Here is a 13,007-nt window from a genome sequence, read left to right as displayed (position 1 = left end):
ATGCATTCATTACACGATAATTTATATTTATTTATATTTGAATTTTCTTTATTATTAATCCTTTTCATTGGCCCTTCTAATTTTATGATTATCATGAATATTAACGTAAAAGTGAATATGATTATGTAAATATTATTCAACCTTTAAGATACATAACTTTTTCTTTGTAAGTAATTACGAGGAGTAATCTATAAGTATAGTAATTTGATAAGATATAAAAATAAGATATACACATACATACACACACACACATATATATATATATAGAACACGATATCGACCTGGAAAAAATGGGGCCCTGGAGACAGTGGACCTGGTGGACGAATAAGTGGATCCGTTTGTGGTTTGGACCCAAAATTTTGTGATGCTCCAGCTAGCATAGCCCCGTACGAATGGCCAGATGATATCACTAAGTGGCCCATCTGTCGAAAAACTAATCCGTTCAGTCAGCGCTACAAGTAAGTATGAAGATGATCGAGGATCAAATACTTCTTTGTAAATATTTAATATTAGAAATGGAAAGGTATTCAACGAATTTTTCAATTCGATAGCAAAAATTTGAATCAAAGAGGAAATGGAAACTTTCCGATCGGTCGATACAAAGACAAAATGGCGGAGCACATGGTTTGCGAAGTGATAGGACATCCCTGCTGTATCGGTATTCATGGAATGTGTCGGATAACAACGAAGGAGTATTGTGACTTTGTCGGTGGTTATTTTCACGAGGAAGCATCCTTGTGCTCCCAAGTCGAATGCCTCCACGACGTTTGCGGTATGATACCGTTCCTCCATCCTGAATGGCCGGACCAGTTCTATAGATTATTCACTACGACCTTCCTTCATGCTGGGTAGTATCGCGATCCTTTTTTTTTAATCCCTTCATACCTAACCGATCGTATGGATTTAAACGTGTCATCTTTTAGAATTCTACACCTGGCAATCACACTACTGATTCAATATTTCTTGATGAGAGACTTGGAGAAGCTAACGGGCTCGTTGCGTATCGCTTTGATCTACTTCGTGGGCGCGTTAGCTGGAAATCTGGCCAGTGCAATATTCGTTCCTTACAGAGCGGAGGTAATATAAAATAATTTATAATTTGACATTTACATGTAAATGTAATAGAAAACAAAAACACGATAAGAGAAGACAACATAATCGATTGCTTTTGTTCAGGTTGGTCCAGCTGGAGCACATTTTGCACTGCTCGCCACTCTAGTCGTAGAGGTCCTGCATTGCTGGCCAATGCTGAAACATCCAAGGCGAGCACTTTCAAAGTTAATCTGCATACTTTTGGGTCTCCTAATACTCGGTGTTTTACCCTGGATCGACAACTATGCTCATCTCTTCGGCTTTATCTTCGGCTTCCTTGCGGCTTACGCCTTCATGCCTTTCATATCTTTCGGGCACTACGATAGACGTCGTAAAATCTTTCTTATTTGGGTTTGCCTCGTGCTCATAGTCGGTCTCTTCGTTCTCCTTCTTACCCTCTTCTACAACGTCCCCGTCTACGAGTGCGAGGTCTGCAAGCTCTTCAATTGTATACCCTTTACGCGCGACTTTTGCGCCTCGCAAAATATCAACATCAAGAGGGAAGAGCCCGTATGACACACGGGGCCGCGGTTCAAAGTCGAGCGCGAAGTACCGTTCGGCCCCCGATCCTACGCTCGTTCTCATCCTACAACATTAACAACAACAATAATAACAACAACAGCAACAACAACAACAACAACAATAACAGTAACAACAAGCCAAGAATTCTCGATCCAACGAATTCTCTTAGCCTTTTTGGCTATAATCCTCTCGAATCCTCCGTACGATCGTCATCTACAAAGATCTTCTTCCCACGATACCTTCAATCACGGTTGATCGAGGCCCAATGTTGTCTTTTTTTTTTTTAAATCCTACGAAAAAAAAAAGAAAAAGAAAGAAAAGAAAAGAAAAGTAACGTTGAACCGTAGCATAGTGTCTCGGAGAAGTGCAAGATCCGATAAAATGGCGAATGATCGACGACGATCGAAAGGATCCACCATGTTATTTCAGTGCTTTTTTTTATTCGTCTTCGCCCACTGCCAAGAAAATGCAACCGCGAAGAACGACTACGATGGCGACTAATGAGATCTCTCGAGATGAAGAACCGACATAATGCCTTAAACAAGTATAATCGCGTACTTCCTCGTCGTTCTTCTCCTTCTCGAGTAAAAATATTTAAAATTCTCGATTTTGGAACGATATGAGCCTCGATGGGATGTAAATATATATATTTGCGTATTATTATATATTAGCGTTCGAACGTTTCTTTTTCTTTTTTTTGTTTTTATTTTTTTTCGACGAGATATCACGAATGTAATAAGCACGATCTTTGAGGATTCGTCGAGGAGATAACTGCCGATCCAAGAGAATCCGTTGAGACACGAGCGTTCGTCTCTTTTGGTGTGTGTTAATATTAAAAGAAAAAAAAAAAACAACAAAAAAACAAAAAAAGGAAAAGAAGAAAAGTGAGTGTAAATAGAATAAAAAAAAAGAAAAGAAGAGAGAGAAAGAAAAAAAAAAGAAGAAAAGAAAATAGAAGAAAGTGAGGAGAAGAGAACGGGGGGAGGGAGAATGAAAAAGAAATGAAACAAAACTCTTGTTACATACGTTCTAATGCTCTAATGGACGCGACGATTAATGAAAATAATAATTATAGGGAGAATCTTTGAAAGTGTGCACGTCTTTTTTTCGTCTCACACAGCACGGCGTAGCCGTATCTCGTATGATGTACCTCCGACACACTGGAACTATCTGTGATGGACCACACGATCGACTACGGAGATATTTTTAAATAGTTGTACACGATAGATAGCGAGAGTGCAACACATCATCGTGAGGGCTCGAGGAATCGCCGATATATGATGAATTGTTAGAGAGGAGAGCTTGAGGTCGGATGAGCTTAATTTTAAGAGTCGGAGGGGAGACACACGACACAAGGAGGAAAGTGTTAAAAATTAAGTCTACGATGAAACGAATCACAATTTTTTATAATGGCGCGAAGAAAGAGAGGGATATCAGAACTCTTAATCAATTTTCGAAACTTGTACATATAATTACATATGCGAGAACGAGCGAGCGAGCGAGCGAGCGAGCGAGCGAGAGAGAGTGAGAGAGAGGGAGAGAGAGAGAGGGAGAGAGAGAGAGAGAGAAAGAGAGAGCGAGCGAAAGAAAGAGAGAATGCGAGAAAATGGGACGAATGGAAGCGTGTTTACGCGAAGCGTTTCAGTCGAATCGACTATGGTTAACGTAATATTGTAAATGTGTATTTTATTATAACGGGTATGTAAGATGTAATGGCAAAATAAGCAGCTGGTCCGAGATCCGTGATTTTATTCGTCTCTGCAGCTTAACGAGTTTTAAGGCGTGTTTGCGTTTAACGAACTAGAGCTAGCGAGAACAGAAGACGGAAATAAAATGTGCCACAATGTGAAAATGATCGAGCAAGCAGGTTGAAAAGGATGATACGGCAACGTTCGTACGAGGGTGATTGAATGAAGCATTTTTCGAAAGATCGCTTATAAACGTCATTTTTATCTCCATCGTATCAATAAATTATCGTCTTGTATAAATCGTTAGTCATTAAATCTTTTTCGTTTGAATTGTAATTGATTTTTCTTTTTTTTATTTTCTTTTTTTGGTTCTCTTTCTTCTTTCTTTTTGTCTTCCTTTTTACTTCAAATTTTATCAACATTCCCAATTGTGTTATCTAAAAATTGTTTCGTCCAGATCACCCTCGTATATTTCTACCTGCATATATAAAGTTTTGCAACCTCCTCTGATATAGCACGCTCAGTTAAGGATTGATTCTTTCGTTGCCACAGCTAAGTCAATCATTCTATTCGTTTACTTCTTGAAAATTATTCTGAAAAGAATAGCAATTCTTGTCTTCCTATTGTGTTCAACATTCTTTTTTATTATCTTTAAATTTTAATTATACCAAATACCTATAACTTTTAATCAATAATAATTAAGATTTCTTTTCATAATATTATATATGCAATAGAAAGCTTGACACCACAAGTATAACAAATTTAAATTACTTGATAAGAAAACTTTTGCATATGCTTTCTGACTATCATTAATCGCCGCATATTTCCTTCTATTAATTTAATCGTATTTATGATTGACACAATGCTGGGCACAAAACCGAATTCTCGTATTTTAGCGTAGAAGCGTAAGATTAACAACAATAACAAGAAACAATCTCCCCCCATTCCCTACATCACGCTCGTACATCCAATAGTATGCTAACTTAACTTATATTGCGCAAGAAGAGTACTGCCTATTGCAGTCTACATATTAACGTAACGATCATTATGATTATATGATTACTATTGATTATTATTATTATTAATTATTATTATTATTGTGATTATTATTATCTTTATTATTACTTAACAGAATAATTGCATCCTCGTGTAATAAAGGATACAAGAAAGAAATATGAAAGAAGAAATCTAATTTAATGCGAGAGAGAGAGAGAGAGAGAGAGAGAAAGAGAGAAAGAGAGAGAGAGAGAGAGAGAGAGAGAGAGAGAGAGAGAATGAAAGAATGAGAGAGAGAGAGAGAGAGAGAGAGAAGTATGATGTGTGAATTGTTCAATATTAATGACACGTTCGAAATTTTGTGATAAACGAATATATAAGGGACATAAAAACCAAAAATGAATGAAGCTAAGCTACGTATGAAGCCATAAATGCAATGAGTATCGATAACACACATGAAACTTTTCGGATTATACATATATAAATAAATATATATATATAATATATAATATATATATATATAAAAATATATATATATAAATATGAATATAAACACACGAAGAAAATGAAAAAGAAATAAAAAAAGAAAACGTATGCCGATTAATGGAAGCCCAGGTGTACCGTGGCGATTGTCGACGAGTAACATATTGTTATTATTGTAAATGTGTCATATACATACATATAATAGCATGCGTAAAAGAAAAAAAATAACAAACGGAAAAAATGCCACCACATGATATACACAACAAATACGTGATGACACTCACACGCATACATGCACGCGCGTGCGTGTGCGCGCACACACACACACATACACATGTTAAAAAAAAACATGACACACACAGTGAATGAGAAAAATAAAATTGAGAACCTTCGATATTTCCATACCGATCACGGCGAGGTGGAATGTCGTCTTTCGCCGCGGGGCGAAGGGGAGATAGCTACGTTCAAAGTGCCTCCCTCGAGAGACTAAGGATTAAACAAAATAATTAACCAAAAAACAAATGAGAAAGAAGAAAGAAAAAAAGAGAAAAAGAAAGAAAAAAAGAAAGAAAAGAAGAAAGAAGGAGCAAATAATAATAATAATAATAATAATAATAATAATAATAATAATAATAATAATAATAATAATAATAATAATAATATTAATATTAATATTAATAATATTAATAATAGTAATAATAATAATAAAAATAATAAAAATAATAATAATAATAATAATAATAAAAATAATAATAATAATAATAATAAAACAAAACAAAACAAACAAAACCAAAGTGTATTTCGTATGTATGTATGTAATAATTGCAACAACGGTCGACACATTGTCACTGAGTTTACGAGAAATATACGGAATGTGTGTATAATTTTATTTCGACTTCTTTCAATAGGGATTGCGTCTGGGTTGCGTCTGGGTTGCGTTTGAATTTAAACAAAACAAAAGAACAAAATTAATTCATTTGATTTCGACTGTCAAACTCTATATCTTTTTTTTTGTTCTTTTCTCTTTCTTTTTTCCTCTCTTTTTTCTTAATATAAGTGAGATCGGTGGTCAACGTTCTACTATTTATTGCCTAAGAAGGAGAAATTGAAATAAACATGTTTTATTCAATTAAGAATGAGAGAGAAAGGAGAGAGAAAAAAGAGGAAATAAAGGAGAGAAAAAAAGACGATGAAAAAAAAAAAGGAAACGAAAGAAAGTCGTGTACGAATGAGATAAATACGACGACGTCTCGAACACTCGTCGGTGATTTGCTCTTGATTCCGTTTGCGAAGAAAGATAAATTAAAAAAGAAAAAAAGAGAGAGAAAGAGAGAGAGAGAGAGAGAGAAAGAAAGAAAGAAAGAAAAGAAAGAAAAAAAAGCCCATGTAAATAAACGTATGCGTCGAAAATGGACCAAGGATAAAACTAGCGAGGCTCGTGGCGCGTGTAAAATTCATTTGTCGCATTTATTATTAACGATCGTAGACGAGTTCTCGGCCAGGTAGGATCGTAAGTAAAGGTACAATTAACTCTAATGTTATTTAAAAAAAAAAATAAATAAAAAAAATAAAAAATCTATTAATACAACAAAAAAAGAAACAAAAGTGTGAAGCTACATCGTACATTCACGATACCGACGACGACGTATGCGGCTATCATTCCTGCGAAGAAAGAATAGAATGAAAAGAAAAAATAAAATTATGATCGATAGATCAAATTTTTTTTATTCGATCCCGCATACGTCGTCGTAGAGATTGCCACGAATTTTCCAAACGGAAAAAGAGCGAATTAAACCGACAATGTGTGTAAAATTTAATGAATTATTAACGATAGTCCTCTCGATCCCCTTTTATATATACATATATAAATATATATATGTATATATATTTATACATATATATGTATGTATGTATATATATATATATATAGTTTAGAAACATTCCACCACAGCCGCGCGGTATTATTTTTCTGTATCCCTGTATCTATAATGAATGATGTAAACAAACGACGATGGACTACAAAATTACGAATATGCGACTGTATCATGAACGATTATTATTATTGTTATCATCATTAATATCGAACACATTATTATTTGCATCATTATTATTTTCTTTATTATTCATTATTTACTTATTTATTATTATCATTATTATCAAATTAACTAATCTTTTTTACTAGCTATCGATAAATTCTTCAACTACAAATTATTATTATTACTAATCATAATGATACATTGTGTACTCTTGTCGCTATTTTATATGCGTATATATATATATATATATACGTATATATATGCATACATATATATGCATACATATATGTGTGTGTGTATATGAGAGCGTATATACACACATATATATATCCCGAACACATATTAATTTAACAACAATAAAGAAAACGTGAAATTCATAACTCGTATGGAATAGCGCCACGTGCTGACACATAATTTTTCAATTCATTCAATTCTGCACTACGATCTCTCTCATTTACATTAGTTTTTCTAATCCATAAACAAAGAAAGAAAAAAAAAGGAAAGAAAGAAAATTGTTTCTATACCATCCTTATTTTTGTGCTCGTGTCGCCGTATGAAAATGACGGTAGGATAAAAAAATTAAAAGCAAGAAAAAATATAAACAAAGAAAAAAAAATAAAAGAAAACGAACGTTGCATGTATAATTCCGTGATACGAAAATATAAATGGAAAGGAAAAGAAATATATATGTTAAATATAAAACTAATAGATCTCTTTATCTGTGCAGGTGGGTAGCGTAGAATAGCAATGCTCTTTTTTGAAAAACGTCGCTTGAACTTGAAGAAAAGAAAAAAATAAAAGAAAAGTTAAAATTAACGTTTATTGTATCATATACATATATAAAGACAATGCTACATACATAATAACGCGTATCTTAACGCGATACCATTATCAGTTTATAAGCTGGATATTTTTTATGGGAATAAAGGGAGTACAACAATAATCGAGAATACTGTATATCGTGAAACCATTACGTAACAAAATATAAAAGATCGACTTTTTTTTTTACTGAAATATCTTGCATTTTTTCAATTGATTTTCAAGAATGTTTCAAGAAAGTTTCAAAGTCGTCGATAAAAACGAAACGAGATAATACTGAAGCTCATCTTCATAGATCACAATAAAAAGATCTCAGTTTTACTCGGTTTATTCGTAATAAGTGAAAATGACTAAACCGAGAGCAATAAATTCCGAAGTTTCTACAACGTACGTAGAATAATTGTCTCTTTGTAAATCCCACAAACACGCCATATTGATTTCCATATGTTGTCCGAGTTTTTGTATTATCGTCATGACCACTGTGTATTTGTAACTACAATAGGAAAAATCGTGTTAACAAATTTATGAAAACTATTTATGAAAAGCAGTTAATAATTGATGATTAATGAAAACTCTGGAAAATTAGGAAATATAATTCGGCGATAATACCGGTCATAGGACTTTTTAAATATTATATCGCGCACTTTCTGTGACATATCTTTACAAATCTCAAGACATATTATAGGATTATATCTTATATCTTGCAAGGTGGAAGACATTACGTCCTGCAATATTTTATCGACTACTTCTACTTTTACAGGAAAGAAAGATTCTAATCGGTATGTATTTTGATATCTTGGAATCTAAAATATTGAAATAAGGATTATACATTTCATTGATAGAGTTGAACATTGGATAGAATGCATTAGAAAAGTAAACAAATTGTTTCGAAATATACATCGTACCTTGATACCGCCTTTCAATGTTCTAAATAGTATGCTAGGTCTTCCTAATCGCGTTATAGAGCTTCTGTTTCGACGTAAAACTAAACAGTTTCATTAGGATATAACCAAACATTTTCTTGAATATTATTGCAAAATGAATATTAACAGTAACATGTATATTTTACTTACCCCCAGACATAATTATAACGTTTATGTATATAAATGTTCACTATATAAATGAATGAAAAATATAAAAATATATGCATGTAAAAAGAGATAATATAGGACAATTATATAAAAATAATATAGTTAAACAAATTTACGACATATTCTTTATGAAGTATATTGAATTTGGCGCGTATCAATGACTTTGATAATGTAAATCTAAAAGTAACGTAACTCGATATGCTTGTTCAGTTATCATTGATGATAAAATGAAATCGAATCAAATTTCGCAGTATTTTTCAAGTGATGAATATTTTCGACAATTCTATTCTATTTTATGATAATTTAAATTGTTGGATTAACACGATTATTTGATTTAAATAATTAATGAATACTACACATCTATCATTGGATAAGATATAAGGGATGATTTCAATTGGAGTTTACCGATTCATAAAATTTAAAGCTCATCACTGATTGAAGGATATTCTAGTGGTCAAGAAAATACAACCAATGAATGTTAACGTGACTCGTATGTAAAATGGAGGTATAAATGAAAGACAAGTGTAACAGTTGGCAACACGGTATTCTTTTTCGAACGTTTCCCTGTACAGGCGGTGTAATCGTGGCTCGCTGCCACTTTAACCCGGTACACCAAAAGAGGTTTCTAAGATGGCGAAGAAAACGTTGGTGGATAAAACGCCTCAAAATGAAGATGCTGTCAAAAATAACGATGATATTTTGAATGACGATGAAGAACCAAACTTCAGTGATCCAGAAGGTTTTGTTGATGATATTACCGACGAAGGTAAGCACGTTTTATTCGAAATGACATTCAACAATTGTTACCCTACGTTGAAAGAAGGCATGGTCGCGTACAATTCGGAAATGTGGCACATGCGATATAACCTCCAAAAATCAAACTCTGATTTGTCTATATATAAGTAAGGAAAAAAAAAAAGTAAATTTATGAAACTTTTCCTTACGTAATAATTGCCTGCTTTGAAAATATCTTATACTATTTCTGATCTTTCTTTGTTTACATTTTTATATCAGAATTACTTGGTGACATTTTAAAACAAAAACCTTCGGAGACGGATGGTGTTGAATCTGTAGTCGTAATTGACGGCGTACCTCAAGTGGAACCAGAAAGATTAGAAAAATTGCAATCATTCATCAGTAAGGTCCTTGGGAAGTTTGGCACAATAGTTAATCAATACTATCCCAAAAATGAAAATGGATATACCAAAGGGTTAGTTGTGTCTCTATATGAATTAAGATCCATTATAAGAATAATAATTTTATCTTTTCATCTTTTTTGTCACTGTAAAATAGGTATATCTTTTTGGAATACAGTAGTCCAATGAATGCGTTAGCAGCAGCAAAGTCTGCAAATAATCATAAAATTGATAAGCAGCATACTTTAAAAGTAAATCTATTTACTGACTTCAAAAAGTATGAAGAGATTCCTACTGATTGGGAACCACCGAAACCTCAACCATTCAAAGCAGCTAGCGATTTGCATTATTATTTATTAGAACCAGATGCTTATGATCAGTTTTGTGTATTATATGGAAATGGTCCTGCTGTATCTGTACAAATTTGGCAAAACTCTGCTCCTGAACCTACATTGTTAGAAGATCGACCTGTAAGTTCAGTTATGGATTATATGTAATTTATTAGCAAATCATCAACAATGACGTTTACAAATATTTTTTACTAACAGCGTTGGACAGAGACATATGTCAAATGGTCACCTTTAGGTACATACTTGGCAACCTTTCATAAATTAGGTGTTGCATTGTGGGGTGGTCCTCAATTTGTCCAACAAGTGAAGTTCAGTCAAAGAGGCGTTGAATGTATTGATTTCTCACCTTGTGAACGTTATCTTGTAACATATACACCACGAACTGATCTAGGTTCAGATCAAAAACGCTTGGCTGTATGGGATATTCTATCTGGTCAAGAGAAACGTTCTTTCTATCCAGAAGGATCTTCAGTATGGCCTATATTCCGTTGGTCCCATGATGACCAGTATTTAGCTTGGATGGGTATAGATGTTTTAAGTGTTTATGAAACACCAGTAAGTTTTTCCTACATAATATGTGTATGTGTGTAAATTATATTTTTTCTAATTCATTTGTTACATATGTCATAAAAATTGTTGATTATTTTAATAAGATTTATTTTGTTTTTGCAAATGTAAATAGGAATAGTTATAAAATTAAAATAAACAAATTTATGCTTGTTTTATAGTCATTCAGACTACTGGATAAGAAAAGTATTAAAATCCCTGGTATTCGAGACTTCAGTTGGTCTCCTACAGATAATGTTCTTGCTTACTGGGTGCCAGAAGATAAAGATGTTCCTGCAAGAGTCACCCTGCTGGAGATTCCAAAGTAAATAATTTAGTATTTGTATTTTTTTTTTTTTTTTGAAAATTATTTTTTCTTATATACAAATTAATTAATATATGGTTATAGTCGCAACGAGATACGAAACAAGAATTTGTTCAATGTTGCCGATTGTAAGATATATTGGCAGAAATCTGGAGATTACTTATGTGTAAAAGTAGATCGTTTCGCTAAACGTAAAGAAAAAACAGAACAAAAATATACAGTAAGCTCGATAAAACATTTGAAAATGTACATACATTTAAATGAATTATTAAAAGACGAACTATTTTCTAATACTGTATTTTTGATTATAGGGAATGTCATATAACTTTGAAATATTTCATATGAGAGAGAAACAGATCCCTGTTGACAGTGTAGAAATAAAAGAACCAATCCATGCTTTTGCATGGGAACCAATTGGCAACAAATTTGCTATAATTCATGGAGAAATTCCAAGTGTAAACGTAAGCTTCTATGAAGTTAGATGTGGTCATCAACCTGCTCTTCTCAGTGAGTTGACAAATATACTTATTAAATCTTGTTTTCCTTCTATTTGAAAAGTTATTTTTAAAACTTGAATTTATTTAACAGAGAAATTGGAAAAGAAGGCATGTAATCATTTATTCTGGTCACCATCTGGTCAATTTGTTGTATTGGCTGGTCTAACAACAATGGCTGGTGCTCTTGAATTTATTGATACTAATGATTTTACCATTATGAACTCAACTGATCATTATCAAACTTCAGACGTCGAATGGGATCCAACTGGAAGGTTTGTTAAATTTTATTCTTTTTTTCTCTTCTAATATATTTTATAATTAATATTTTCCTGCCTTTTAGATATGTTGTAACAGCTGTTTCTAGCTGGAAAACTACTGTCGATAATGGTTATTGGATATGGACATTCCAAGGTCGTATTTTGAAAAGAGTTAACTTAAATGCATTCAATCAGTTATTGTGGCGTCCTAGACCACCGACTCTCCTGACCGCTGAACAAATTAAAGAAATTAAAAAGAATTTGAAGAAGTATTCGGCTCAATTTGAAAGCAAAGATCGTATGAGATTAACACGTGCTTCCAAAGTATGTAAACTTTTAAAATGTATTAATCGCCAAATATACGTGTGCCGCGCGCACGTGTGTGTATATCATTATTTTAAAACTATACTTTATTATAGGAACTTATTGAGAAACGCTGTGCAGCAATGAAAGCCTTTGAAGAATATCGCACCAAGAGAATAGAAGAGTATAATAATCAAAAGAAACGTCGCCTTGAATTACGTAACAGTGAGTATAATTGCCACAAATGTTATTAAAAACTAATAACTTTGAAATCTAGCATGTAATGTACTCCATATATTTTTCAGATATCGATACAGATGAATTAGATTCTGATTCTAAGAACGTAGAAGAAGAAGTTGTAGAATTTTTCGTAAAGGAAGAAACGTTTGTTATTGATGATAAATAAATAATAAAAGCATCAAATTTTTCTTCTGCTTGCTGGTCTTGGAAATCTCTGAAGCAAAGTCAGTTGAATCAACTAATTGTGCAAAGTGTCACCGTGGTTACTATAATAGAGTCATATTGATTGTGACTCTATAAATAGTTAAAAATGACTGTCCTATACGGTTATGGACAATTCCTATCATATTCTTTCTGTATTGTAATTGGAATGAATTCTGTAATTTCAATAATCCGCATAAAACGTCGGAACCATAGTAACATAAAATATTACCACATCCCATACAGAATAGCATGTAGACAAGGAAATAATTATTCTACCAATTTGTATACATCAGAGAATTTTTTTATTTATTTAACCTATGTCCACGATAATTAATTTATCATTTGCAAAAGCAAAATATATCTTATTAAAACAATCAACAATTTTTACATGACATGTAATAAACGAATTAGAGAAGATATGA

At 32.7% G+C, this 13,007-nt stretch overlaps 3 protein-coding genes across 10 annotated transcripts in view; 2 read left to right on the top strand and 1 right to left on the bottom strand.

Moving 5' to 3' along the window:
• The window catches only part of LOC127063204 (uncharacterized), a 217,465-nt gene extending 212,288 nt beyond the window's left edge, over positions 1 to 5,177 (top strand). For all 7 annotated transcript variants that reach the window (XM_050992661.1, XM_050992687.1, XM_050992680.1 and 4 more), the window contains 4 exons: positions 268 to 458; positions 552 to 848; positions 924 to 1,077; positions 1,177 to 5,177. In XM_050992661.1, coding sequence (XP_050848618.1) covers positions 268 to 458; positions 552 to 848; positions 924 to 1,077; positions 1,177 to 1,608 — 1,074 coding nt within the window. In that variant the 3' untranslated portion in view covers positions 1,609 to 5,177. The remainder of the gene's footprint in view (positions 1 to 267; positions 459 to 551; positions 849 to 923; positions 1,078 to 1,176) is intronic.
• Positions 5,178 to 7,617: 2,440 nt separating this feature from the next.
• Positions 7,618 to 9,052, bottom strand: LOC127063376 (dynein light chain Tctex-type 5-like). 2 transcript variants are annotated; one of them, XM_050993107.1, is made up of 4 exons: positions 8,710 to 9,052; positions 8,542 to 8,621; positions 8,246 to 8,439; positions 7,618 to 8,129 (listed from the first exon to the last, which is right to left on the bottom strand). In XM_050993107.1, the coding sequence occupies exons 1-4, from the start codon at positions 8,717 to 8,719 to the stop codon at positions 7,964 to 7,966; spliced, it is 450 nt and encodes a 149-aa protein (XP_050849064.1). In that variant the 5' UTR covers positions 8,720 to 9,052; the 3' UTR covers positions 7,618 to 7,963. The 2 variants fall into 2 exon arrangements, 1 of the variants encoding a protein (XP_050849064.1); XR_007781330.1 differs by lacking the exons at positions 8,246 to 8,439; positions 8,710 to 9,052 and having other exon boundaries at positions 8,542 to 8,675.
• A 235-nt stretch (positions 9,053 to 9,287) lies between these two features.
• LOC127063253 (eukaryotic translation initiation factor 3 subunit B) lies at positions 9,288 to 12,872 on the top strand. Its single transcript, XM_050992758.1, has 11 exons — positions 9,288 to 9,493; positions 9,742 to 9,937; positions 10,021 to 10,333; positions 10,412 to 10,768; positions 10,942 to 11,084; positions 11,169 to 11,304; positions 11,396 to 11,591; positions 11,673 to 11,853; positions 11,922 to 12,162; positions 12,258 to 12,366; positions 12,447 to 12,872. Exons 1-11 carry the CDS (start codon positions 9,358 to 9,360, stop codon positions 12,545 to 12,547), a joined length of 2,109 nt encoding a protein of 702 aa, XP_050848715.1. The 5' UTR covers positions 9,288 to 9,357; the 3' UTR covers positions 12,548 to 12,872.
• The last annotated feature ends 135 nt before the right edge of the window (positions 12,873 to 13,007 follow it).

This window comes from Vespula vulgaris, chromosome 1, assembly GCF_905475345.1.
Source record: "Vespula vulgaris chromosome 1, iyVesVulg1.1, whole genome shotgun sequence".
Lineage (NCBI taxonomy): Eukaryota > Metazoa > Arthropoda > Insecta > Hymenoptera > Vespidae > Vespula > Vespula vulgaris.
This window is presented reverse-complemented; position numbering and strand designations above follow the sequence as displayed.